We start from the raw sequence: 27,729 nt of genomic DNA on the forward strand, positions 1-27,729 counted from the left end.
GGATTTAAGGAGGACTTGTGAAATAAGGAACTAAACGTTTTCGGGAACTTTGAATACTTAAAGAAACAGAAAAGTGGGACAAGAGCTGTGCGCTCCATTATTTTCCTGTGACAAGTATTATGGCAACGGTTTTTCTGTAACATGTAGCTTCATTTTCTCAAAACTCCAGTTTCCTTTTTAAAAGTGGGAAATGAGGCACAAAAAAGATAGTAAATTGCCCAGGGCCAACCCACAAGCAGGTGCTAGAGTTGGGGTTTGAACTGGGCTTATGGGAATCCAATGTCCTTCCACTTGCTAAACCTTGGTACAGTCAATACAACACTCCCAGGCTTCCCTGGTGTCCAGGGGTTAAGAATCCACCTTGCAATGCAAGGGACATGGGTTCAATCCCTAGTCCAGGCAGATCCCACACACTTCGGAGCAACTAAGCCTGTGGGCCACAACTACTGAGCCCACAGCGCTGCACCTACTGAAGCCCTTGCGCCTAGAGCATGTGCTCCGCAACAAGATGAGAAGCTACCGCGATGAGGAGCCAGGGCACCGCCATGAAGAGTAGCCCCCACTCGTGGTGACTAGAGAAAGTCCACATGCAGCAAGCAACAAAGACCCACAGTCAAAAAATAAATACATAAATCTTAAAAAAAAAACATACAGCACTCCTGAATGAACAGATTATCCAGGTCTCTTATAAATAAAATAAAATATATACGCTTGACTGAAATATTTATTTGAGAATTATACAGCAAAATTCCAAAATGGCATAAACTTTGTAAAGACCTTTAAAAAATGTCCCATCAAACCGCCTCTATTTTTTTCCTTGAAGAGGTACTAATTATTCAGTATCATTTCAATTAAAATTGAGCTCCTGAGAGAAAAAGAGTAGAGAGAAGAGAGATCATAGTTTTATACATTGTGCTGAGAAATAAGAGACCTTCCTACATGTTGACTAATCCAGTCAAAATAATTGGCCACTTTGGTGTAAACGCCTGGGAACTCTGATTTTCCGCAGTTTTCACCCCAACTCACAACACCCCAAACGTAAGTCACATTGTTGACATCCTGACAGACTAAGGGGCCTCCAGAGTCCCCTTTACAGGCATCAATAGAACCATCGTCTGTACCTGAGGAAGACAAGGGACAAAGAAAATCACACATTTACTTTCATTGTCAAGGCTGTTCTTCCACCAATGCCTGTACTGACACGGACTTTCTTTTTATTTTTTGCAAGTTTTTTGTTTGTAGTTTTTGAACGTGCTGTGTGGCATGTGGGATCTTAGTTCCCTGACCAGGGATTGAACTCCCACCCCCTGCCTTGGAAGCGTGCAGTCTTAACAACTGGACCTCCAGCAAAGTCGCAAACACTGACTTTCTTACACTTCCCTAACAGGCAATAACGATGGGCTCCCTTACAGAGCAGGCCCAAAGAGTTGTGGAAATGCAGGTTGGAAAATACTGTGTCTTTTATTAATACTCATTCTCCAAGTTTAGCAAGTATTCTCCTGCTTCCTCTACTTTGTGGAAGCATATTTCATAATGAGATGGCAATCTCAAAGTAGCATCAGTGGCTGAGTGGAAAAATAATAGGAGTATCTAGTACTCACTGAATGCTTAATATGTATTAATTGTTCACTGTTTTAATCCTCATCACAACCCTATGAGGGAAAGATCATTAGTATCCGTATTTTAAGATGAGATAAGGGCCCAGAGACATTAATGAACCTGTCTAGGGTCACACAGCTAATAAGTGGCAGAGCCTGAACTTGAACCCAGGTAGCCAGACTTCAGAGCTTATCGTCTTAACTGTGCAATCGTGCCTGGGGAGATTGTGTGCTGTTCTCTCCTTTCGTGCTCTGAAATCCTTAGCTCCCTTTTAAGCTGGTGGGGTGGGGGGAGCACAGGGGATGGTCTGTTTACTTCTCACTCTTGTGACTTTCCAAGATTTTCAACGCTGTATCCAAGAAGTTGGGGCTTCCCTGATGGCTCAGCAATAAAGAATCTGCTTGCAGTGCAGGAGATGCAGGAGACTCAGGTTTGATCCCTGGGTTGGGAAGATCCCCTGGAGGAGGGCACGGCAACCCACTCCAGTATTCTTGTGTGGAGAATTCCATGGACAGAGGAGCCTGGCAGGCTATGGTCCAAAATGTCACAAAGAGTTGGATGCGACTGCACAGAGACGCATCCAGGGAGTTACAGGATGTCAATAACTCTGCCTTTTTCTATAACCCAGTGTTTGTAAGTGACTTCAATAAAGTGTGCTAAACGCCCTGCCCTGGCTGGCACCCTGCCTTCGGGTCACCACCAGAAGTAGGAACTGATGTAGCTGTGTTAGGAGGTGGCACTAGCATCCCTGGGACATTGAAGGAGGGAGGGGCAGGGGTCCTGAGAAGCCAAAGGGATTTCTGAGGGGGCAGAGCTGACTTCCAACTGGACGCATTTGAAATGAGACCCTCTGGATTTTTACTTAGAAGTCTAGGCTTTGAGCCTGAATATACCATTGCTTGTCTGTAAGACTTTGTCGTGATGATGTTTAGTTGCTAAGTTGTGTCTGACTCTTTGTGACCCACCGCCCCCCCCCCCTCCCCCACGGACTGTAGCCTGCCAGGCTCCTCTGTGCATGGGATTTCCCAAGCAAGAATACTGGGATAGGTTGTCATTTCCTTCTCTAGGGGATCTTCCTGACCCAGGGATCAAATGTGCATCTCCTGCGTCTCCTGCATTGCAGGTGGATTCTTTACCACTGAGCCACCAGGAAGCCCCTATAAGACTTGGGGTAACTTGCATAACTGCTCTGCATCTCACTTTTCTCATGTCTTAAGATCACCAATGTTGCAGGTGAGGAAACTTGCTCAAGGTCACAAAGTAGTAATTGGTAAGAACTGGAATGTAAACCCAGGCAGTCTGGTTCCAGAGTCTGTGCTCTTAATCACCTTGTTGGACTGCTGTATAATGGCTTAGAGAAGATTTTTCCTCTGGGTATTAGATTGCAGGAACTTGAGCTAAGGGAAAGGGACTGAAAGAGTCTGATAATGCAACAGCCAGTGGTGGTTTAGTTGCTAAGTGGTGTCTGACTCTTGGCGACCCCATGGACTGTAGCCTGCCAGGCTCCTCTGTCCAAAGAATTTTTCAGGCAAGAATGCTGGAGTGGGTTGCCATTTCCTTCTCCAGGGGATCTTTATATCCAGAGGCCAAAGGAAAAGCTTGGAGGCCCAGAACAAGGCGGTGACTCAGTGGGGAGGACAAAGGTGTTTGGTAGGGACCATGGAGACATCTCCCAGAAGCCACTTTGTGCTTACCTGCACATTCCATTTCTTTTTCAAAGTAGCGACCTGGGTAGAACTCTGAGCAGTTGTTTATTAGATGAACTTCACCCCACCTAAGTGAATATACTTTTTGGTTATCTAAACAAAGTGAAACAAAGAGGCATTTAGAAGTTACAGATGAGGAATCTAAGTATTTACTTTCATAATTTAGTAAACCATTAGGAACATAAAGAATATATATACTCTTTAACACAAATGTAAACTTTTGAGATGAACTCACTAGCAAATTTAGTCATACACTGCTCGTATCCCATTTCTATAATTGTCTTTCTAAAAATAGTCAAGAAGCCTTATTGAATATCTCGCCTGGGTACTGTGAGATGGGCTTTCCTGGTGGCTCAGTCAGTAAAGAATCTGCCTGCAATGCAGGAGACCAGGGTTCAATCCCTGAGTTGGGAAGATCCCCTGGAGAAGGAAATGGCAACCCACTCCAGTATTCTTGCCTGGAGAATCCCATGGACAGAGGAGTTTGGAGGGCTATATGGTCCGTGGGGTCACAAAGAGTTGGACATGACTGAGTGACTAAGACACAGTACAGTGTGAAATGAATGGGATAGACTCCTTCTGATCACTGAGTCTAGTGGTAAGGTGGGGTGGGGGTGGGGGGTGGCTAGAAATCTGTGATCAGGGTCTTCTCACATAAATAGTTCCAGTCTTCTTATAGTCCCTTATTTGCTTAAAAGTCCTTGTTAGGGTGAAAACAACTTTTAAATACAAAAACTTAAAATGACAATACACATGATGTAATTGGTATCTATGAGTTTTTGTGTCTGTGAGGAACTCCATCTCCTAAATGATTTGAAAGTGACTGAAAGAGGATTTAGGATTTCCCTTTAAGTCACAGATTTGGGACTTGAACTTGGTTCAAGGAAAGAGAAGGACCAGGAGCTGTTGCTGATTGACAGTCCAGGGAAGATGAGAAAGACCTAAGAACACAGATTCATATACCTCAGGTATAAGCAGTGAATTTTTGTCCCATCTCCCCTCTTCCTTTTTCCCACCCTACAGCAATTTGTATGTGCTCCAGGAGGGCAGGGGCTGGGCCTGACCTTATTCATTCACTGCTGCACCTAGCCTCATGCTGGTACCAAGTAGTTACTTAATAAATATTTATGTAATTAATGCATGAACTCAGTAATTCCATTATACAATAAACATTTTATGCCAAATGACTTGGCTCAATTAATCTATAAATCTCTGTCTCTACCTGGGGACAGAGACCTCTGGTTTACCCTGCAAGGACACCCCCACAGATCCTACCCAGGTTGTTGTGGGCTAATACTCTTCTCTTCTGGGAAACAGAGGGAGAAACGAATGCTTTCTAACACATTCCTCCAACAAATATGGCAAATCAGGAAAGAGTTTCTTTTTTCTCCTTCAAGTCACACTTCACATTAGTCTTTTTTTTTTTCTTTTTAATATTTATTTTTATTTATTTGGCTGGCCCTCCCTGGTGGTTCAGTGGTAAACAATCTACCTGCAGTGCAGGAGACCTGGGTTTGAACTCTGGGTTGGGAAGAGCCTCTGGAGAAGGAAATGGCAAGCCATTCCAGTATTCTTGCCTGGGAAATCCCATGGACAGAGGAGTCTGGAGGCTACAGCCCATGGGGGTCACAGAGTTGGGCATGACTTAGCAACTAAAAATCCTTTATTTGGCTGCACTGGGACTTAATTGTGGCATGTGAGTTTTAGTTCTCTGACCAGGGATCGAACCCAGGCTCTCTGCATAGGGAGCTCAGAATCTCAGCTACTAGACCACCAGGGAAGTCCCTCAAGTTAATCTTAAGATGACTGCCTTCTTCAGGATAAGAGCTTTCCAAAGATTAGCAAGTTATTATTTCCCCTAACTCAGGATAAGCCTTCCAAAACTGGGCGCTCTTGTAACACACAAGTGATTTTGAGCCTCCAGAGACTGTTTCCTCCCTGAACTCTTGTTTTGATGCTCCTTGAAGCCTCCCTCACAGTCTGCTCTCTGATGGCATTTCTGTCTGATGGCGCCTCTGCACTGTAAGTCCCTGGAGAGCTGACCTTTGTCATTCCACTTTGTAGCCTTAGCACCTCTTGTTTGTTGGCTATGTCCATGGTTTTCATCAGTGAGATTCTAGCACTTTTAGCGTTACTATCTTGCACTCACAGTTAGGGCTCAATAAATGTGATGATTAACAAATAAGCCAACGTATAAGAACAAATCTACTAGCTTATAGAAAATACGTGGAATAGGAGCACATGTTAAACGCTGCATCAAGAATACAATCAGCAAATTTCAAGGTGTGGGAATTCTAAAATAAGAATGACCCAGATTTATTTAAAATAAATACATTTTAAATAAAAGAAAGACGTAACTGTTCTAGATTTAAAAGGTTTAAGAAAAATAGCCGCTGAATGCAACATGTAGACTTTGGATCCCAGTGGAAATAATCTGTAAAAATGTTTTGTAAATGATTAAGTCATGTTCAACACAACTGGTTATTGGATGATCTTATGGAATTGTTTTTATTAGGCAATGCCAAAGAATGCTCAAACTACCGCACAATTGCACTCATCTCACACGCTAGCAAAATAATGCTCAAAATTCTCCAAGCCAGGCTTCAACGGTATGTGAACCGTGAACTTCCAGATGTTCAAGCTGGTTTTCTAAAAGGCAGAGGAACCAGAGATCAAATTGCCAACATCCGCTAGATCATGGAAAAAGCAAGAGAGTACCAGAAAAACATCTACTTATGTTTTATTGACTATGCCAAAGTCTTTGAGTGTGTGGATCACAATAAACTGGAAAATTCTGAAAGAGATGGGAATACCAGACCACCTGACCTGCTTCTTAAGAAATCTGTATGCAAGTCAGGAAGGAACAGTTAGAACTGGACATGGAACAACAGATTGGTTCCAGATAGGAAAAGGAGTACATCAAGGCTGTATATTGTCACCCGGCTTATTTAAATTATATGCAGAGTACATCATGAGAAACGCTGGGCTGGATGAAGCACAAGTGGGAATCAAGATTGCCGGGAGAATATCAATAACCTCAGATATGCAGATGACACCACCCTTATGGCAGAAAGTGAAGAACTAAAGAGCCTCTTGATGAAAGTGAAAGAGGAGAGTGAAAAAGTTGGCTTAAAGCTCAACATTCAGGAAACTAAGATCATGGCATCCGGTCCCATTCACTTCATGGCAAATAGATGGAGAAACAGTGGAAACAGTGTCAGACTTTATTTTTGGGGGGCTCCAAAATCACTGCAGATGGTGACTGCAGCCATGATTATTAAAAGATGCTTACTCCTTTGAAGGAAAGTTATGACCAACCTAGACAGCATATTCAAAAGCAGAGACATTACTTTGCCAACAAAGGTCTGTCTAGTCAAGGCTATGGTTTTTCCAGTGGTCATGTATGGATGTGAGAGTTGGACTATCAAGAAAGCTGAGCACCAAAGAATTGATGCTTTTGAACTGTGGTGGTGGAGAAGACTCTTGAGAGTCTCTTGGACTGTAAGGATATCCAATCAGTCCATCCTAGAGGAAATCAGTCCTGAATGTTCATTGGAAGTACTGATGTTGAAGCTGAAACTCCAATACTTTGGCCATCCAATGTGAAGAGCTGACTTATTTGAAAAGACCCGATGCTGGGAAAGATTGAAGGTGGAAGGAGAAGGGGACAACAGAGGATGAGATGGTTGGATGGCATCACCGACTCAATGGACATGAGTTTGGGCAAACTCCAGGAGTTGGTGATGGACAGGGAGGCCTAGTGTGCTGCAGTCCATGGGGTCGCAAAGAGTCAGACATGACTGAGCGACTAAATTGAACTGAACTGATGAAGGGTTGGTTTTGTTTTTTTAAGTTTTCACCTGGTAAAGATTGCATATTTGTGGGTGAGATTACTTGGTGTCTAAGATTTGATTTGATATCCTCCAGGGGAAAAAAAATAAATTCACCGTGGGGGAATATGTTGATAAGCTCCTACGGTCATTCAGATCCTTTCTCCACCCTTCAATGCTCCGCCCCCTACCCCGAGGGCTGGAGGGACTGCCTCAACGAGAGTGAACTCGGCCCTGGTTTCCAGCTGCTTTCCGACAAAGGACTCAGCAAAAGGAGAAGCAGGGAAGGAGAGAGGATAATGAGACTGGGGCTGGCTATAGCCTTCAACCCGAGGTCATTGCTTCTAGCAAGGTAGCTTGCTGTGCCCAAGACTCTCCTTCTGGTAACTTCTTCACCTTATACCTTCAGATCTAGGAAAGGTCTCAGTTCTGGGACTGTTTGACCTGGATTCCTGCACAGCCCTTGTGGTTCCCCAACCTCTCACCCACTTTGTTATTAACTCCTTTATAAATAAACTTTCCTATTATCCTATTGTGCTTGTGATTGATTCAGGGAGCTAAAACAAGAATGGGGAATGTTGGTAACTGAAAACTGCATGGTGAAAAGCAGGTTTATTATACTTTTATCTCTACTTTTGTGATCACATATAAATGTACACAATAAAAGTTTTTTAAAAAGAAAACAGGGAATTCCTTTGTGGTCCAGTCGTTAGGACTCTCACTGCTGAGGGCCCAGATTCAACCCCTGTTTGGGACACTAAGATCTGGTAAGCCATGCAGTGCAGCCAAAATAAAATAAAATGTTGGTATTTTAAAAAAGAACAAATAAAAGAACATAATACTCTCTGGATAAATTAATTACTAATAAAATTTTAGCATTTTGTAAGTCTTGGGTATTCAAACATACTACAAATTCAGGTTCATTTCTATGCATATTTTACACTTTTCTCATGGCTCAGCTGGTAAAGACTCTGCCTGCAATGTGGGAGACCTGGGTTCAATCCCTGGGTTGGGAAGATCCCCTGGAGAAGGGAACGGCTACCCACTCCAGTATTCTGGCCTGGAGAATTCCATGGACTGAATAGTCCATGTGGTTGCAAAGAGTCGAACACAACTGAGTAACTTTCACTTTATACTTTTCAATATGGCATTTATAAAGAGTGTGTTGCAATAGGAGTCTGTTAGGCAAATGCAGTGAAGCTATTTACGAAGAAAGTTTAAGAGATCGGAAGGAAGCTAAATTTCTAGGCTGACTTCAAGATGAGGGGACAAGTACTGTCTAAATTAATTCTAATCTGTCTCTAATTTAGTAGGTCCTTCTAATAAGGTGAAGTCACTCAGTCGTGTCCGACTTTTTGCGACCCGACAGACTGTAGCCTACCAGGCTCTTCCATCCATGGGATTTCCCAAGCAAGAATACTAGAGTGGGTTGCTATTTCCTTCTCCAGTGCATCTTCCCGACCCAGGGATTGAACCCAGGTCTCCTGCATTGTAGGCAGATGATTTACCGTCTGAGCCACCAGGGAAGTCTCTTCTAATAATTTGCCCCTAAGCAAAGTAGATCTCTTATTCATATGAATGTTGACCTCAAGTCATCTTAGAAGCTCAAAGGATAAATTCTTTACGTTATCTCTCTCTTTGTGGGATGTTGGGGTGTGAGGCTCGGAGAACGGGGGAGGGCAGAGGAGAGAGGGGAAGGCTGTGGGATCACTGACTCGGCACATACTGTGACAATACCTTTGAAAAACATTTTATCTTTCATTCATGTCATTCCAAGCAATCCCCAAAGTTCATGCTATATGTCCCCTGTCACTCTGCTTTTTCCTTGGTGAATGGTTACCCCTCAATGGATGTTTCACTATCGCAGAGTATAGGTATCCTTGAAACTCTGGGTCAGGATCAGTTACATAATTCGCAGAGCCAAATTAAATTTAATTTTAAAAATTAAACATGTGAGGTGGGGCCACTGCAAACATGACTGAGAATCTCATGAGGGTGACAATAGAGTAGTACAGGAAGCACAAGGCCCTTCGGTGCCCAGAGCTTGGGGTGCTGGGCCACCACGCAGGGCCTCTTGCCTGTGAGGGGCCCCGGCTGGACACTCACTTTTCTGGATTTGATGCACTGTTTCTCTCTGAACCCTGGGAGATTAGCTCCTATGCATTTCTCTTCCTATTCATTTTTCAACCCCCGCATTCTGATGAACAAACTGTAAAACATACCTTTATCTCGCCCCCAGCCAGAAATAATGCACTTATCATTAGGTTGAAATAGGTACGGAGACCAGGGAACACAGGCAGGGATGGATTTACTCAACACACATTCTTTTTCGTTTGGGCGCTTTTTCATTTCAATCAAAGCTATGTCGTTTTGGTAGGTAGTTCCATTGTAGTTTTCATGGATAATAATTCGATTCACCGAGTGAACAACTGTCTGAAAGCCAGGTCTTAACCAGTCTGTAAATGATGTCCATATTTGGTAACGATGCATTCTGCTGATTCTGTAACAGATAGGAAAGGCGGAAAATATATTGAGTTGGGATGGGGGGAAGCAAGTATAAATTGGACTTCTGATGCTTCATCTTTAAATTCTCCCCTTTTAAGGAGCTTTTTCATTTTCCCAGATTTTTTAAATCCTCGCTGCCATGAAGCATTGCAATGAAATTGTCTTAGGACAGAATTAAAGTCAGTGGATAAATGTAGAAAGGAATAGTTCATCTACCTGCTAAATATTAGGGACATAAAGGTCTCACTACTTACCAGAGATGCCAACAGTAGAATGAGTTGGCTACCTCTGAAGTAAGAGTGTGGGAATTGAGGATATTTAAGCAGAAACCAGAGAGCATCTAGCCAGGAACGTGCTTGAGGAAGTGGGGAGTCAGAGCACAGGATCCTAGAGGTTCCTGGGGTGAAGACCTGGGAATCATCATTGTAACCTTTAAAACTGACTTCATCCTAACTTTGCGTTGTATTATTTGCTCAAGAACCTTTACTGGGTCTTATTCATCTACAGACAGATACCTGAGTTGAGTATTGTATCTGGAACACAGTAGCTGTTTCAAAATTTGGTTGAAATGGTGAATTGGTTAAATATCGCCTGTCCTCACGCCTCCCTCCATTTTCTTACCAATTTTCCTTTTGTGGTTTCCAGCAAATTTGGCATCTACTATCACTTTCTTGGGTTTCCCAGGTAGCTCAGCTGGAAAAGAATCTGCCTGCAATGCAGGAGACCCTGGTTTGATTCCTGTCGGGAAGCTTGCCTGGAGAATGGATAGGCTACCCACTCCAGTATTCTTGGGGTTCCCTGGTGGCTCAGACAGTAAAGAATCTGCCTATGATGCAGGAGACCAGGGTTTGATCCCTGGGTTGGGAAGAGCCCCTGGAGGAGGGCATGGCCACTCGAGTATTCTTGCCTGGAGAATCTCTGTGGACAGAGGAGCCTGGTGGGCCACAGTCCATTGGGCTCAAAGAGTCAGACATGACTCAACAACTAAGCACAGCACAGCTTACGTCACTTTCTCAGGGAAACACCTTACCATTCAACAGTGGTGTCCTAGGAGCTAATGAGGTGTTTAGGATGTTTTTATTTACACTCAGTGTTCTAAGAATGCTGTGCTTCATATTAATTTTGGTTATATTTCAGGATCAGAGGTCCTGAATATTGTTCAAAGGTTAACTGTTCATCCATTCAATTTACTTAATAAATATTTAATGTGCCGAGTGAATGTGGGCAAGCCAGTTAGGAAGCAGATGGTACAATCCAGGAGAGAGGTGGGAGCATGGTAATAGTGGAGATAAAAAGAGACTTTGAGAATCAAATAACTGGCAATTAAAAACACCATCTGGAAGAAATTGTAGTACATATACACAATGGAATGTTACTTAGCCATAAAAAGAAACACATTTGAGTCAGTTCTAGTGAGGTGGACGAACCTAGAGCCTGTTATGCAGAGTGAAGTAAGTCAGAAAGAGAAAAACAAATATTGTATATGAGCACATATATATGGAATCTAGAAAAATGGTACTGATGAACTTATTTGCAGGGCAGGAATAGAGACTCAGACATAGAGAACAGACTTACAGACACAATGAGGGAAGGAGAGGGTGGGACGGATTGAAAGAGTAGCATTGAAATATATACACCAGCATGTGTAAAACAGCCAGCCAGTGGGAAGCCGCAATGTGGTGCAAGGAGCTCATCCTGGCGCCCTGTGCCAACCTAGAAGGGTGGGATGGGGTGGGAGGGAAGCTCAAGAGGGAGGGGGCATATGTGTACCTATGGCTGACTCATGCTGATGTATGGCAGAAACCAACATAACATTGTAAAGCAATTCTCCTCCAACTAAAAATGTAAAAAAAATTTTAAATGACATCTGGAGTTGGTGATACATAGCTGAGCTGTGTGGTAGGGTTGAGGGAATGAAATGCAATCATTTCTAGATTTCTGCCTTGTATAGCTAGATGAATGGTGTTGCCATCTGCTGGGATAGGGAACAGTAGGTCAGGACAATATTTGGGGGAAGGGGCAAATCATGAGTTCAGTCTTATTATTTTTTATATTTAATTTCTTGGCCGCAGTGTGGGGCAGGTGGGATCTTAGTTCCCCGACCAGGGATCAAACTGCTATCCCCCTGCATTGGAAGTACGGAGTCTTAACCACTGGATCACTAGGGAAATCTCGGAGCTCAGTCTTAGACCTTTTGAATTTGATGTACTAATACTTCTATACAGCCAAGATAGTGTACTATAGGGTCAGGGTTGGAGACGTCTAGACTGAAGATATCACTGTGTCAGCATGCGGTGGTATTTTAAAGTACAGATAACTTTAGAAAGAAGAGAAGAGGAAGCCAGGATACACATCAAGGAACTTCAGTATTTCACTTGAGCCATAATGCTCAGTCACTGGAGGAGGAAGCTGCAAAGAAGGCAGAGAAGGTGTGGCCAGAGGGGTAGGTAGAAAACCAGAAGAGCGTTGTGTTACAGAAGCCAAGGGAAAAGGGTCATTCAGAAGGAAGAAACAAGATTTGGTGCTTTGCTCCAATCCATGAGGATCTTTATGGGTGTCATTCAACAGATTTCCTGTCCCTCTGAAGTTTGGGTCACCTGCAGAGTTTCTAAACAGGCCTTCATCTAAGTTACTGTCACATATGCTGACCTTGGTTTTACCCTGGCTCTGCTACAGACTGGGCTTCCCAGGTGGTGCTGTGGAGAAGAATCTGCCTGCCAACGCAGGAGATACAAGACCCGTGGGTTCGATCCCTGAGCCAGGAAGATCCCATAGAGTAGGAAATGGTAACCCACTCCAGTATTCTTGCCTGGAGAACCCCATGGTCAGAGGAGCCTGGTGGGCTACAGTGAGGTGGCTACAGTTATGGTGTGAAAGAGAGCTGGACAGGACTGAAGCAACTTAGCAGACACGCAAGCTCTGCTGCAGACCTGTAGTGTTTGTTGTTTTGGCCAAGTTAAAACTTCTAGTTTCAGTCCGCCTATCTAGAAAATGGGAGGAATAATATTTGCCTCTCAAGAATGTTAAGAATGTTAAAACAAAAATAACATCTATGAAAGCTCTGGGCACAGTATCGGGTCTGTAAGAGGTACTCCATACATGGTGTTTTTTCAATCATTCTTAAGGTCAGAACTGAAGCCAGAATTCCGAACTTTGTCCTTGACCCATGCAAATGAGCCAAGTGAAACAACTCGGTGCCTACAGGCTCGATCCGTCCTTGCCAGCTGAGGTCAACACCTTGGTCTGTGGGGAACATACTGGGTTCTGAGCAACTGGCCTCTGGACTCCTGATCGTGAACATCCGAGAAGGTGTTTAGTGGACAACAGAGTAGAACTTGGTGATTTTTCTTACATAGGTTTTTATTTATTATTTGACTTTATCACAACCTCTATTACTTAATTTCATTGTTTCAGAAATCAGGAATCTACTGGGGAGGGTTTTTTTTTAATTTTTACCTGACACAATGGGCAGCAGTCAGAATCCAACAGCCACCGATGTAAATTCCTCCACAGTAGATTTTGTCTCCTTCCTTGATTGCTATCTGCCACGGGAATTCTCCCTGTAAAGACACTCATGTGGTCACTGCCATCCTGCCAGACAGCTGGCTTGAAGATTTCCATCGCAAGGTTCTTAGTCTCTAATAATTACCATCCCTCCCCCTCACTTTTTTTTCCCCCCGCAAACTTGGGCGGCTCCTGGGAAATGACATTATAACTTTTTGTGCCGGTTTACCATTTTTGCTGGCTTGCCTCCTACGACTCGTTTCCTTCGAATGTGCATGTTGTTTTTAACTCCACAGGATAGTTTAGGCAAAAATGACTTTGTAAATTTTCTTTCTTTAAGAAAAGAAGAGATTGTATCATTATGATTTTTGAAACCATTACCTTCTGGGCAAACTTCTTGATTATCTATGCCACATAAACAGCAGAGTCACATCTAATATGAAGCAGCCCAGATTCATTAGTGAGTTGTTTTGGATGCTATTCACCTTGTTTAAAAATTCTGGCTTCATATTAAAAATTAAGCTTAAAGTTGGCTTGATTCTCTGAAGTTCTACTGAAAGGTGGACTTGTGGCCGAAGGAGGTTGCCTGAGGGGTCACTCACTGACCAGCCTCTGGCAGAGAAGAGAAGCCACATGCCCAGACATTATTACTGTAACAGTTTGAGATGGGGTGACAGCTCTGGATGAGGTTCACAAGCAGAACTCCACAGTCTACTTTCATAGTTCTTACTTTCTAGAGACTGTTTAGGTGGGACTCTTCAGTAATATTAATATTAACATTAATGATGTTAATGTAGAGTTCTTTCTATGTGTCAGATCCCATACTAAATACTTTGTATATGGTTTGTATCACTTAATCATCGTATTAACACTGAGAGGTAATATGCCAGGAACCCCTGGACAATCCAGGATCAGGAGGCTGGGAGGGGACCGTGTTTTTGGCCACTTAACGTGTGATGGTGTTTCCTTCCTCAGTCAGCACTCAGACACAGCACACGTCACTGGGAGGCATGCTAGAGTCAGGCTTAAGACATGAATTTGCAAGGGAATTCATGACAAAGGAAGAAAGTAAAAGTATAAGATGCTCTTCTTATTATCTCGCTCTATTTTATCATGTCATGAAAATTTTTGTAAACTTGCTTCTTAGTCCCAAATGAGAAAGGAAAATTAATATCACTGTCAATTACTTTGAGCACATAAGAAACAGGTAGGTCCTCAGGGGAGAGAAGTTGTGAACGAATGTGGATAAAAGATTTTGGGGGCGTCCCATCCAGCCTAAGAACTGGGTTAGGGGAAGATGTGATGATAAATTTTAAATTTCTGCTTGTACCTTTAAGAAGGGAGACCCCCCCCCCCCATCTATTGAGGACTGTCAAATCAGCTTGGATTGAACCTGAAAATTAATTTATTACCCTGAGTAGAAAATAAAGGGCCTTTGTTGGAAATCCCTCTGACTGATATCTGCAGCGTTGAGATCTAAATCTTCCACTCATTGCCTGATTTTTAAAAAATTGCTGATGAACTCTGGGGCCTGGCAATCAGAAGGGAGTCTTACATGGGCTTCAGTTTTCAATCCTCCTAAAATAGGGAGATATTTCACTCCCAATTTATATTTGAGCTTGTTACTAATCTAAGGTCACACAGCTAACAAATAACTAAGTCAGGAATTAATATGTCAGTTTGACTCAAAAATTCCTATCAGTTACTGTCTTCCCAGGAACTTAATACTTTGTTTAAATTTGGCTCTCAGTGTAGACTTGGCCAAAAAACAGATCTTTGCAGATTTCCTGTTATCATGGTTTAAAATATTGCAAAAGAATCTATTATTTTTGTACTTAAAATGTAAGTCCTGGGTCACAAATCTGGTTGGCTTTGACAAAACTGATCTGACAAAGCTCATAGCAAATAGAAAAATTGTATGTAGAACTAGACTATTTTTTTCCATTTCAAAATAAGCCATATATATTAACCCATTTTAAAAGTAGTTCTCAAGAAGTATTTAAGCTTGTTTTTCTTAAAAATGATAAGAAAAGTAGTAATGGTTTTTTCTGTTTAAATTGAAATCAAAGGAAATTAGTACTTGAATCAATTATATTGCGTATATGCATATATACTCACATACACGCACATGACATTAAAATGCACATTTGACCAGTGAAGCACTAGTAAAAAAGAATAATGTTAACTTACCTGCATCCATATCAGCAGTCAACATTTCTGCTGCTTCTATAATCAAACAAAAGTTCTAATGTTTAAGTTATGTTTATAGTAAAAATTAAATCATTAAAATCATTTAAACTTTGATAATAATTTTCTGTCTAAACTCTGTCCTACCTTTAAAAAGGACAATACGAAATCATCTTATTTCCTTTCTGTAGGTAGGTAATTGTGAAGGCTCAAGACAGTGACCAAAAGAGTCCTGAGCTGACATTAAAAAGGGTCTTCGCATTTTGTATATAATAAGGTATCTCTTAACAGGGGTCATGCAATAATTCATCAGTTTCAGTATCCAGCAGGGTTATTATTAGTCATCTGGGATGCAGAAGTCACAAGTTAAACAAAAACAAGAACAGATTTGCTCTTTTTCTTTCTTAGACTTCGGCTTGAAGTTATATAGGATGATTCCATCTTCACTCTGCTGTCCTGAAACATTTCAGTTGTGAACAGAATCATGATTTCTTTGACCTGAGCATCCAAAGGTGAATTCCCACAAAAGGTTGCTCTGTCTTGGATGAGGTTGCAGCCCAGAGAGGCAATGTTACTTTGTTGCAGCTGTCCTGGGCATTATTACTGTATTTCCCACATTTTGGGGAGGGGAAGACTTACATGTATCTGTTACACTACACATCTAGGTTATTTTCTGCTCAGAGCTTTCACAAAAGCAGTAAGATAAACCAAAGAGAAGACTTCATATTAAATGCTCAACAAAGGGTGATGGGGAAAGTCCAGTATAGCTGAGATATACTGGATATTACAAGACAAGCAGAAAGCTCCAAAGCACAGATCATAAGAAAAACAATCAATGACTTTGATTAAATAAAGATTATAAAATTTAAAGATTAAAGACTTGTATTCAACAAAGCTCACGATGGCCAAAGTTAATAGGTGGGTGACAGAATGGAAGAAGGTATTTGCATGTCTAAAACGGAAAATGGATTAATATCTAGAATGCTAGAAGAAAGAAGACTGCGTCCCCAATATGAAATGAGGCAAAAGATGGTAATTAGCAAAAGGATAGACGAAAAGGAAGAGGAAACTCAAAAGGCTAGTATGCATGTGAAAAGATACCCAGAATCATTGGTTATGCCAAAAGTTCAAATAAATAAGCAATGCCCTATCACTTGAGAGTATGAGACCAGGAAAATTAGAAAGCTGGATAGTACTAAATGTTAGTGGAGCGGAGGCAAGCCCTTGGGGGGTGGTATTGGTGGAGGTGAGCAGCTTTGCCACAGAATATGTAGGCACCAGTTTGTCAAATGACTCTAACAATTTCTGGCCCAGCTCGATGCCTCAGAGAAATCTCCCACACATCCTTAAGGAGAGGATATTCATCGCTGCATGTGAGTGTGGGCTGAGAGTCCAGTACTGAGCAGGTAGAGAGTAACTTGTGAAAGGTGAACACCACATAGTGTTTAATTATGTGGCAGTTAGAAGCAACGGATTAGACAGAAACATCACAACATGGGCAGATCTAAAAAATGCAATGCTTTGTGAAAAGATAAAAAGGAAATAGAGGATACACAACACCATACCCTGTGAATTACAAATGTACCCTCACAAGAGAACAACCGACACTGGATAGGAATGTATACGAACAAAAAGCCACACATGTTAAATCACATTACAGTGGTTGCTATGGGGAATGAGCGAGTCTAAGGTACAGGAGTGATGGAGAATCGGTGAAGCAAGAGAGGGGCCTTGCCTGAACCAGAGATGACTGTGTACTGCTCATCTCTGGTGAGGAGTCGTCACTGGGCTGAGGAGTGTCATTAACTCATCACTTTGCACCTGAAGTCTGAAACTAGAAAGGAAGGAAGGGCAAGAGGGAGGGAAGGGGGAAAGCAATTAAGACGAGGAAACAAGCAAGTATCAAAATGAAAGAAAAAGGACAGCAGCAGCCTTGGAGGGCAAAATGACAAGAGGGAGGGAATACAAAGAAACAGTGGAAATTAGCCATTTAGAACAGGGGTGATCTTGGCTATATAAAAGTCACTCAGGAATCCTGAGAAACCCTGAGGAGGACCAAAAGCCTCTGGCGGTCATTTTAGATGAATAACGAAGAAAAGGATGACTCTAAAGAGCTGGAAGATTTGGGGATGTCTGTTACAAAAGTAAATAAGAAAATATCTAAGGTGAAAAGATGTTATCTTTCCTCTGAAGACAGTTTCTTCAGCAGTTGCCTTGGTTCTGAGGAGAAAGGAAAGGAAGAGAAGGCTTCCTCTGCCAGATTGGCAGAGGTGCAATGTGCAGAGAAGGCACTTGGCAGGCTGTAAGCGGGGAGTGTGAGAAGGGGTTTACCCCACTGCGGGACAAGGCCTCTGTGCCTAAGCAAATGGTCAAACTGGTCATATATATCATCCTCGGTTAATGGTTACCTTCAAATATAACAATATAACATATAAGCAGTGCTTGTGTTTTGTTTCAATTCTGCAACATCCCAAGACTTTAATAAAATTTTTACTTTGAGCTACAAGTAAAGGGCATGAAAAAAAACCCCAAAAATTTACCACAGGAAAGCATCATTTTTACGTGAAAAGAAAAATACACACCATTTCAAGCTAGGACCCTTTATTCTTCTTTTCAGTTCTACAATATAAATTTTCTATGATAAAACTATCTTTACCTTTAATTTCAGGGTGTTCAGTTCCTAAAAACAAAAGAAAAAAACTCACTGTAGCAAAGAGATCATTTTCACTTAAATTAAATGTACACTAATCATCAATTTTCAGTACAGAATAACAACTTAACATTTATAAAAAGATAAAAGGGGCCCACACTATGCCACTTTTTGTAGCAAATACTTTGATTTTTAATAGTGCCTAACAAATGTTTCCTCTTGCATTTAAACACACACCAACTTTACCACAGCAAGGAAATCATTTTCACTTGAGCTTAAAAGAGATTCATATGTTAGATATATTTGAATACATACCTAACAGCAGATTTATTATATAGTTAGACAAAAAATTTGTCTGGAAGTTCACAGTTCACGTATTGCTGAAGCCTGGCTTGGAGAATTTTAAGCATTACTTTACTAGCATGTGAGATGAGTGCAATTGTGCCATAGTTTGAGCATTCCAGATGTTCAAGTTGGTTTTAGAAAAGGCAGAGGAACCAGAGATCAAATTGCCATCTGCTGGATCATCGAAAAAGCAAGAGAGTTCCAGAAAAACATCTATTTCTGCTTTATTGACTATGCCAAAGCCTTTGACTGTGTGGATCACAATAAACTGTGGAAAATTCTGAAAGAGATGGGAATACCAGACCACCTAACCTGCCTTTGAGAAACCTGTATTCAGGTCAGGAAGCAACAGTTAGAACTGGACATGGAACAACAGACTGGTTCCAAATAGGAAAAGGAGTACGTCAAGGCTGTATGTTGTCACGCTGCTTATTTAACTTATATGCAGAGCACATCATGAGAAATGCTGGGCTTGAAGAAGCACAAGCTGGAATGAAGATTGCTGGGAGAAATATCAATAACCTCAGATATGCAGATGACACCACCCTTATGGCAGAAAGTGACGAGGAACTAAAAGGCCTCTTGTTGAAAGTGAAAGAGGAGAGTGAAAAAGTTGGCTTAAAGCTCAACAATCAGAAAACGAAGATCATGGCATCTGGTCCCATCACTTCATGGCAGATAGATGGGCAAACAGTGGAAACAGTGGCTGACTTTATTTTTCAGGGCTTCAAAATCACTACAGATGGTAACTGCAGCCATGATTAATAAAAGACACTTACTCCTTGGAAGAAAAGTATGACCAACCTAGACAGCATATTAAAAAGCAGAGACATTACTTTGCCAACAGAGGTCTGTCTAGTCAAGGCTATGGTTTTTCCAGGGGTCATGTATGGATGTGAGAGTTGGACTGTGAAGAAAGCTGAGTGCCAAAGATTTGATGCTTTTGAACTGTGGTGTTGGAGAAGACTCTTGATAGTCTCTTGGACTGCAAGGAGATCCAACCAGTCCATCCTAAAGGAGATCAGTCCTGGGTGTTCATTGGAAGGACTGATGTTGAAGCTGGAAACTCCAATACTTTGGCCACCTGATGCGAAGAGCTGACTCATTGGAAAAGACCCTGATGCTGGGAAAGATTGAGGGCAGGAGGAGACGAGGACAACAGAGGATGAGATGGTTGGACGGCATCATCGACTCAATGGATATGGGTTTGGGTGGACTCCAGGAGTTGCTGTTGCACAGGGAGGCCTGGCGTGTTGTGGTTCATGGGGTCGCAAAGAGTTGGACATGACTGAGCAACTGAATTGAACTGAACTTGAGCATTCTTTGGCATTCCCTTTCTTTGGGATTGGAATGAAAACTGACCTTTTCCAGTCCTGTGGCCACTGCTGAGTTTTCTAAATTTGCTGGCATATTGAGTGCAGGACTTTCACAGCGTCATCTTCCAGGATTTGAAATAGCTCAACTGGAATTCCATCACCTCCACTGGCTTTGTTTGTAGTGATGCTTCCTAAGGCCCACTTGACTTCACATTCCAGGATCTGGCTCTAGGTCAGTGATCACACCATCGTGATGATCTGAGTCATGAAGATCTTTTTTGTACACTTTTTCTGTGTATTCTTGCCACCTCTTCTTTATATCTTCTACTTCTCTTAGGTCCATAACATTTCTGTCCTTTATCGAGCCCATCTTTGCATGCAATGTTCCCTTGGTATCTCTAATTTTCTTGAAGAGATCTCTAGTCTTTCCCATTCTATTGTTTTCCTCTATTTCTTTGCACTGATCTCTGAGGAAGGCTTTCTTATCTCTCCTTGCTATTCTTCGGAACTCTGCATTCAAATGGGTATACCTTTCCTTTCCTCCTTTGCTTTTCCCTTCCCTTCTTTTCATAGCTATTTGTAAAAACTCCTCAGACAGCCATTTTGCTTTTTTGCATTTCTTTTCCATGGGGATGGTCTTGATCCCTGTCTCCTGTACAATGTCATGAACCTTCATCCATAGTTCATCGGGCACTCTATCTATCAGATCTAGTCCCTTAAATCTATTTCTCACTTCTACCGTACAATCATAAGGGATTTGATTTAGGTCATACCTGAATGGTCTAGTGATTTTCTCCACTTTCTTCAATTTCAGTCTGAATTTGGCAATAAGGAGTTCATGATCCAAGCCACAGTCAGCTCCCAGTCTTGTTTTTGCTGACTGTTAGAGTTTCTCCATCTTTGGCTGCAAAGAATATAATCAACCTGATTTCGGTGTTGACCATCTGGTGATATCCATGTGTAGAGTCTTCTCTTGTGTTGTTGGAAGAGGGTGTTTGCTATAACCAGTGCGTTCGTTCTCTTGGCAGAACTCTATTAGCCTTTGCCCTGCTTCGTTCTGTACTCCAAGGCCAAATTTGCCTGTTATTCCAGGTGTTTCTTGACTTCCTACTTTTGCATTCTAGTCCCCTATAATGAAAAGGACATCTTTTTTGGGTATTAGTTCTAGAAGGTCTTGTAGGTCTTCATAGAACTGTTCAACTTCAGCTTCTTCAGCATTACCGGTTGGGGCATAGACTTGGATTACCATGATATTGAATGGTTTGCCTTGGAAACGAACAGAGATCATTCTGTCATTTTATGAGACTGCATCCAAGTACTGCATTTTGGAGTCTTTTGTTGACTATGATGGCTACTCCATTTCTTCTAAGGGATTCCTGCCCACAGTAGTAGATATAATGGTCATCTGAGTTAAATTCACCCATTCCGGTCCATCTTAGTTCACTGATTCCTAGAATGTCAATGTTCACTCTTGTCATCTCCTGTTTGACCACTTCCAATTTGCCTTGATTCATGGACCTAACATCCAGGTTTCTATGCACTTTAAAGAAGGCATTTTACCGGGGGTGTTTGGAATGTAAAAATAGTTAGCCTCTGTTTTAAAGGCATGTACTGTTGAAAAGGGAAGGTAAGAAAGGTATAAAACACTACAATAAACCATTAACAGTAACGCAGTGGTGTCCTGACACAGACACGACCACTATACAAGAGGCTGTTGTGTCACTTCGCAGCTTGTGTAAAGTGACATCACGTCAGTGGCTTGAAATCATCCATGGTGGGAATAATTTACACCATAGAAATTAGCAAAAGCTGCAAATTAGGGAGTCCCTCTCCCTCTTCAAAGCCCACTGTTAAACATTTACCAGCACACCACCAGATTCGCTCCATGTAAGTCAGGTGGATGCAAGGACCCGCACACACTCCTCCAGCAGCCTTGCCTATCTTTGAGGAAGGGAGCTCCATCCTTTCCGTTCTTAAGCCAAAATCCCTGGAGTCATCCTTGACTGATCATTTGTTCTCACACCCCCATCCAATCCATAAGCAAATCATTCTCACTCTAGTTTTAAAGTATATCCAGAATCTGACTGCTTCTCATCATTTCCATTCCTACCAGCTTATCCTAGTCACTGTCATCTTCCCTGGATTACTCAGTAGCTTCATCCCTGGTCTCCCTGCTTCTCCCCTCACCCTCATACAGCCTATTCCCCACGCAGCAGCCAGAGTAATCTTGATTTAAAAATGTAACTCAGATCATGCTATTCCTCTGCTTAGAGTCCCCATTTCATTCCTTAACAGATGTCCCTAGATCTTCCCTGATCACCCCAACCAAGCACCTCTCCAACCTCTCCTATTGCCTGTTTTTTTTTTTAAATTTATTTATTTGGCTGCCCTGGGTCTCAGTTGCAGCACAAGGGAACTTTTAGTTGTGGCATGTGAACTCTTAGTTGGGGCATGTGGGGTCTAGTTCCCTGGCCAGGAATTGAACCTGGGACCCTTGCATTGGGACTGTGGAGTCTTAGCCACTGGACCCCCAGGGAAGTCCCCTCCTGCTTGTCTCTTAATCTCTCACTACGCACAGGTGGAACTCCTGCCACATAAGCCTCCTTGCTGACTGTCCCATACTGGAATGTTCCTATCTTAGCAGAACCACACTGGTTGTTGCCTCTGCCTAGAACACTCTTCTGCAGACGTCTGCATAGCTGGATCATCATTTCCTTCAGTTCTTTACCTAAAAACAAAAGTGAGTGAGCCTTCCCAAGCCACCTTATCTACACTTCCAGAATTTATCCCCCCTTTTATATCTTCCTTTCCTGCTTTTTTAAAAAAAGTACTTATTATTTTACTAGATATTTTTACTTATTTTTCTTTATTGTTTCTCTTCCTCCACTAGAATATAAGATCTATGAAGGCACAGGTATTTTGAAATGTTATTTACAGTGGTAACCCCAGCGTCTTAGAATAGATTTCAGCACACACAGTAAGAACTCAATAAATATCCATTGAGTAGATGAATAAATATATTAACTTAGGAAGATTTTTCCTCCAGAATGCATTAATGGGAGAATGAGGTCAGTCTGGGTGGGATGCATTAGGTTCCGTTCAGTTTAGTCGCTCAGTCATGTCCAACTCTCTGCGACCCCGTGGACTGCAGCATGCATTAGGTACCTAGTAAATATTCCCCACCTTTGGAGGTTTTCCAGTGAGCACTAAAAAACAAAGAGCACCTGCTCACTGCTGTGAAATTTAGTAAGCAAAAGGAAGGCATTAAATAAAACTTTGCCTTTCACTAATGAACTGCATTTCATGGAAACAAAATAGTTCTTCTCTACAAGATTCCAGTTCATAAATGCAGAAGGAATGTTGAATTAGAAATTGCCATTTTTTAAAAGAAGAGAGGAGGGATAAATTAGGAGTTTGGGATTAATAAACATAGACACACACACACCCCCCAACACACAATGGATAACCAACAAAGATCTACTGTATAGCATAGGAAAATATATTCAATATATTGTAATAACCTCTAAGAGAAAAGAATCTGGAAGAGAACATATATATATATATATATATATATATATATATATATATATATATGGATATCACTATGAAGTGAAGTGAAGTGTCCCTCAGTCGTGTCCAACTCTTTGCGACCCCATAGATTATAGCCTGCCAGGCTCCTCTGTCCATGGAATTCTCCAGGCCAGAATACTGGAGGGGGTAGCTGTTCCCTTCTCCAGCAGATCTTCCCAACCCAGGGATCAAACATTGCAGTTTCAATTCTTTATCACTGGAGCTACCAGAGAAGCCCACACCTAAAACTAACACAATATTGTAAGTTGATTATACTTCAGTAAAAACTTTAGAAAAAGAAATTGCCATTTTACAGTCCCTATTGACAAATTGGATCTAGGCAATAATTACAAAGTCTGCTAAAACCCCTGGGTCAAATAATAATAATAAAACATAACCACAAAACTTTAAATTACCTTCACAACCAACTTCATCTTCTCCCGTGATACAGTCCAGCTCACCATTGCACTTATACTGCTTTGGAATACAAACACCCGATTTACAGAGAAAACCTTCACCTCGGCAGTCTGTGCAAACACAAATAGAAGAGGGGATATTTTTTTCATTCTTAAGATGCAATAAGATGGGATCTTAAGTCAATGGGAAAGCTGCTTCTGTTTTCTTAGAAGAAAGCACTTGGGAGTTTAAAGGCTGGGTGCATCTCTACCTTTACAGCACAGCTCATCACTCTTGTCTACACAGTCATTGACACCATCACAGGCCTTCTTCTGAGGAATGCGTTTCCCATTCACACATTGAAAGGAGTCCTTTTTTGGAGGAGCTGTAAAGTAGAATTGTCTGTGTGAAATTTATTTAGGAAGTTGTGGATGACATCTTTATCACAGGTTTGGAATAATGGGGGCATGAAGATAAATTCAGGCACAGATAAAAAGTGATATAAAATGCACAAGTGGTAGAATTACCATAATATATTAATAGGGAAAATAAATGCCAAAGCTGGCTTATGGAGGCCCTTTGCTAATCTCTGAAAGCCAGCATTTATTGTGGAGGCTTCTTCTGAGACTGGGGAAGGGCATCGGGGAATCCGGAGTCCTTGCAAACACTGGTGCTCACGCACTCCTTTCATGCTGACCCAGCCCCACCCCGAGGCTTACTTGGGCGGTGCCATTTACATTTTGATGGCTCTTTTTTTTAGCACCAAAAAGGATATGATCTTTAACACTATATATATAGCTAAAATATTCCAACGTCAGGATGAAGGAGAAAAGCGGCAGTGATTGTCTCAAGCATAGATGCGATCACTTAACCATTTTAAAGGAATATGTAATCAGCTGGACTCCTCAAAGGAGATGCTGAGTTTCTTCTAATATTTACTTGTGTTTGCTACATCAATTTTAATCCATATGTTCAAAGAATCAAAGGGGAATCAAACAACTTTACTTCCCATGTAGGAAGTAAAGGCTAGAAGGATATTTGAATGGAAAAAAGGTACAATAGGGGAAAAGCGCTAATTTGGGCTCTAAAACCCAAAATGTGATTTTGTCATTGTGTGTGATTGGCAACAGGATATCTGTAATTTGTTTGTTTACTCCAGACTTGGTGTGAAATAAACAGTCTCTAAGGAAGGGAAAATATTGGGCAAGTACTCCACTAACCTGCACTCTCTGTGTAACACACCACGCCAGCCAACCCCTCCGAATTGTGTACTCCCTTAGTGAAAGTACATTCAGCCAAACTGGTCTCTAATCCTCGACAACGCACATGCAGACATTCAGCAGAATTTAGATCAGGATCTCTTCTATAAGTATCCAGAGCACCCCTGCAAATCAAACAAATGAAATGTTAAAGTAGAATAATTAGTGCTTTGTGTTTATAATTCTACTGAAGGAGGTGAGGGACTAATTTCCTTTTATTTTCTATGTATGGGTGATAGGTTAGGCAAGATGCTTACAATCTCTGAGCTTCCATATCTTCCCCAGTAACAAGGAATATAACTCCCTCACTGAGTTTTGTAAAGATAAACAAAAACAGTCAATTTAAACTGACTAGAAAAGTTCAAAATACGACAAGCAACCAAAAATATTGGTTTCTCCTCCTCTGTTTCTTGTTAAGAAGAAGTGCCTCTTTGATCAAACATTCCTGATTTCTTTCCAACCTGGGATGTGTCATCCTTGGCCTCTCCACCGGGTAACTCCTCTTTTCTCCAGAAAAGGGAGAAGATTAATTTAATCAGGAAATATTGGAAATAAAAAGCAGGCCAGGTCAACCCTGCTCTTCCATTCTCCCCCTGCCCCATGCTGAGTCTTACCTGGTTGGCCCCATGGTTACCTGGGATCAGGGAGGTTGAGTTAGTTTAATTCTAACAGTTGCCTTAATTCTCTACTTCTATGCTAAGCTATGACCTCAATTCAGTCTTGACAGTGTTAAGTGGTATTTTGACATCTATATGCCATTGCTTGGACTTCTCAGTTTGTTCAGAATTTGTGTAGCTAAGAGGCTACCTCAATGACCCAGTATCCTAGAGATGGTGAGTTACAGTGAGCTTCCAGAACATTCAATTGCTCTCTGCTTTTCTCTAGAAGTTAATGAGGGAAATGGGTTAAAAATAAAAGGTTCATCAAAGATGCAGGAGGCAAATGTAAGCACAAAATTAAGCAGTAATGGAAATGTAAATATCCGATAAATTACAATGGAAGGGAAAAAGAGAACAATTAGAGGGAACAAAGATCCATAATGAAGATATAGTAGTCATGAAACTGTGCCAAACTGAGTCGAAATATGAGAACAAATGGGAGTCATTTGGGACAGTCTGACAGGTGAATAAGCTGAGAAATCTCTCAACGTATGACTATCTGAGAGTACTAGATAAATGCCCTCAATGAGCTCTTAAGGAATTAAGGGACATACCCACTGGCTAAATCAGAGAAGTCTGTTCATGAGCTTATACAAAGTATGATAAGAACAAAATACTGGGAGATCAAAGAGTGAGAGAGTTTGCCATTAGGTTGAATCATAGGTTGTAGGTCACAAACTGTCAAAAATAAGAACTATCTCATGACTCAATTTAATGGTAAGAGACTCTCACTAATGAACTACTAGCAGATGTGGTTTAGGAAGAAGAAAATTGAATGAAAAATGAAGAAGTGAGATGCAAGAAGCAACAACAAACCAAGAAGTTGGCAAACATGAAGTCCATCTGAATAACCACTGACCGAACAACAGTACTGATAATTACTTATTACATAATGATAGCAATTAACTTCAGGAATATATACAAATAAGGTGGAAAAAAATACTGAAAAGTTGATATGGAAACGACATTCTTTGTATTATTTCTGAAGAGGGCAAGAACTTCATAATTTAAGGATTCATGGTATAAATGTGAAGATAACCATTAATGGAATAGAAATAGGATGTATATGATTTTCAAACCAGGTAGAGGAAGAAAAAGAAGATTAAGAAAACAACAACAGCTTTATTAACCCAACAGAATTTTTAAAAGGAAGAAACAAAGAGGATATGAAAAGGGCAAATAATAAGCCCCAAATAAGACAGGAAAATCAACAACGTAAATAATCACAATAATGTAAATGGACTAAACTCTTCAGCTATCATATTGTATTAAAAAAAAAAACAAAACACGAGATATATGCTGTTCATAAGGGACACACTCAAAAGATAAAGACCTTGAAAACTTATAAATAAATAAATGGGAAAATATTTGAATAAAGCAATTGACATGATTTTTTATTCTAATGGAATAAAAATTTTTATTCTAACACATCTATTACATAGAACCCTGCATATGAAGCATTTGAAATATATTCAGTACAAAGGAAGTCTCAAAAAATGTTTAAACAATTGTCCTTATGTGGAGAAATTCTCTCTCCACAATACAATTAAATAGGAAATTTATAACAAAAAGTTAACCAAAAGCAAACTAATATATTCATTAGGAAAGTAAAAAAACAAACTTCTAAATTATGTTTGAGTCAAGGGGGAATTATACTGAAAATTAGAAATATTTTGAACTGAACAATAAATAGAATACTCACAAGTAAAGGCATGCAGATGAAGCATTAACTAGAGGGAAATTTGTACCTTAAATGCTTATATTAGAAAGTAAGAAAAACTGAAAATTGACAAGCTAAGGATTTAACTCACAGAATTAGAAAGAGTACAGTAGGGAAAAGCAGAGAGAGAGAGAGAGAGAGCACCAAAGATAACAGCAAACATTAATGAAAACAAAGAAACAAGAAAAGATTTACAAATATAAAAGTCAAAGACATTAATCCAATAGACAAATCTTTGCAAGGTTGATGAGAAAAAATGAGAAGGAAAGAGTATACAAACAACATTAGGTACAAAGGAATGGACATAATCATAGATGAATAGAGACAGTTATGCATGCAACTGTACGGATGCAAATGTAGAGTATGCAGCTCTACAGATCAGCAAAGGATTTGCATCCAGAGACCTGAGCAAACCTACAGTTTGTGCGCTCAGCAGTGTTCTAAGTACTAGTCAAGCATAAACACATTTCATCCTCATGACTA

The 27,729-nt window shown here is 41.0% G+C and overlaps 1 protein-coding gene across 1 annotated transcript in view; it reads right to left on the reverse strand.

The window, feature by feature from the left end:
- Positions 1 to 716: 716 nt before the first annotated feature.
- The window catches only part of CFI (complement factor I), a 49,597-nt gene continuing 22,584 nt past the window's right edge, over positions 717 to 27,729 (reverse strand). The window contains exons 6-15 of the mRNA XM_055587956.1: positions 24,829 to 24,992; positions 23,880 to 23,993; positions 23,629 to 23,739; positions 17,988 to 18,011; positions 15,335 to 15,370; positions 13,374 to 13,477; positions 13,097 to 13,200; positions 9,358 to 9,635; positions 3,294 to 3,398; positions 717 to 1,121 (exon numbers count right to left, since the gene is read on the reverse strand). Coding sequence (XP_055443931.1) covers positions 904 to 1,121; positions 3,294 to 3,398; positions 9,358 to 9,635; positions 13,097 to 13,200; positions 13,374 to 13,477; positions 15,335 to 15,370; positions 17,988 to 18,011; positions 23,629 to 23,739; positions 23,880 to 23,993; positions 24,829 to 24,992 — 1,258 coding nt within the window. The 3' untranslated portion in view covers positions 717 to 903. The remainder of the gene's footprint in view (positions 1,122 to 3,293; positions 3,399 to 9,357; positions 9,636 to 13,096; positions 13,201 to 13,373; positions 13,478 to 15,334; positions 15,371 to 17,987; positions 18,012 to 23,628; positions 23,740 to 23,879; positions 23,994 to 24,828; positions 24,993 to 27,729) is intronic.

Source organism: Bubalus kerabau, chromosome 7 (assembly GCF_029407905.1).
Source record: "Bubalus kerabau isolate K-KA32 ecotype Philippines breed swamp buffalo chromosome 7, PCC_UOA_SB_1v2, whole genome shotgun sequence".
Taxonomy (NCBI): domain Eukaryota; kingdom Metazoa; phylum Chordata; class Mammalia; order Artiodactyla; family Bovidae; genus Bubalus; species Bubalus kerabau.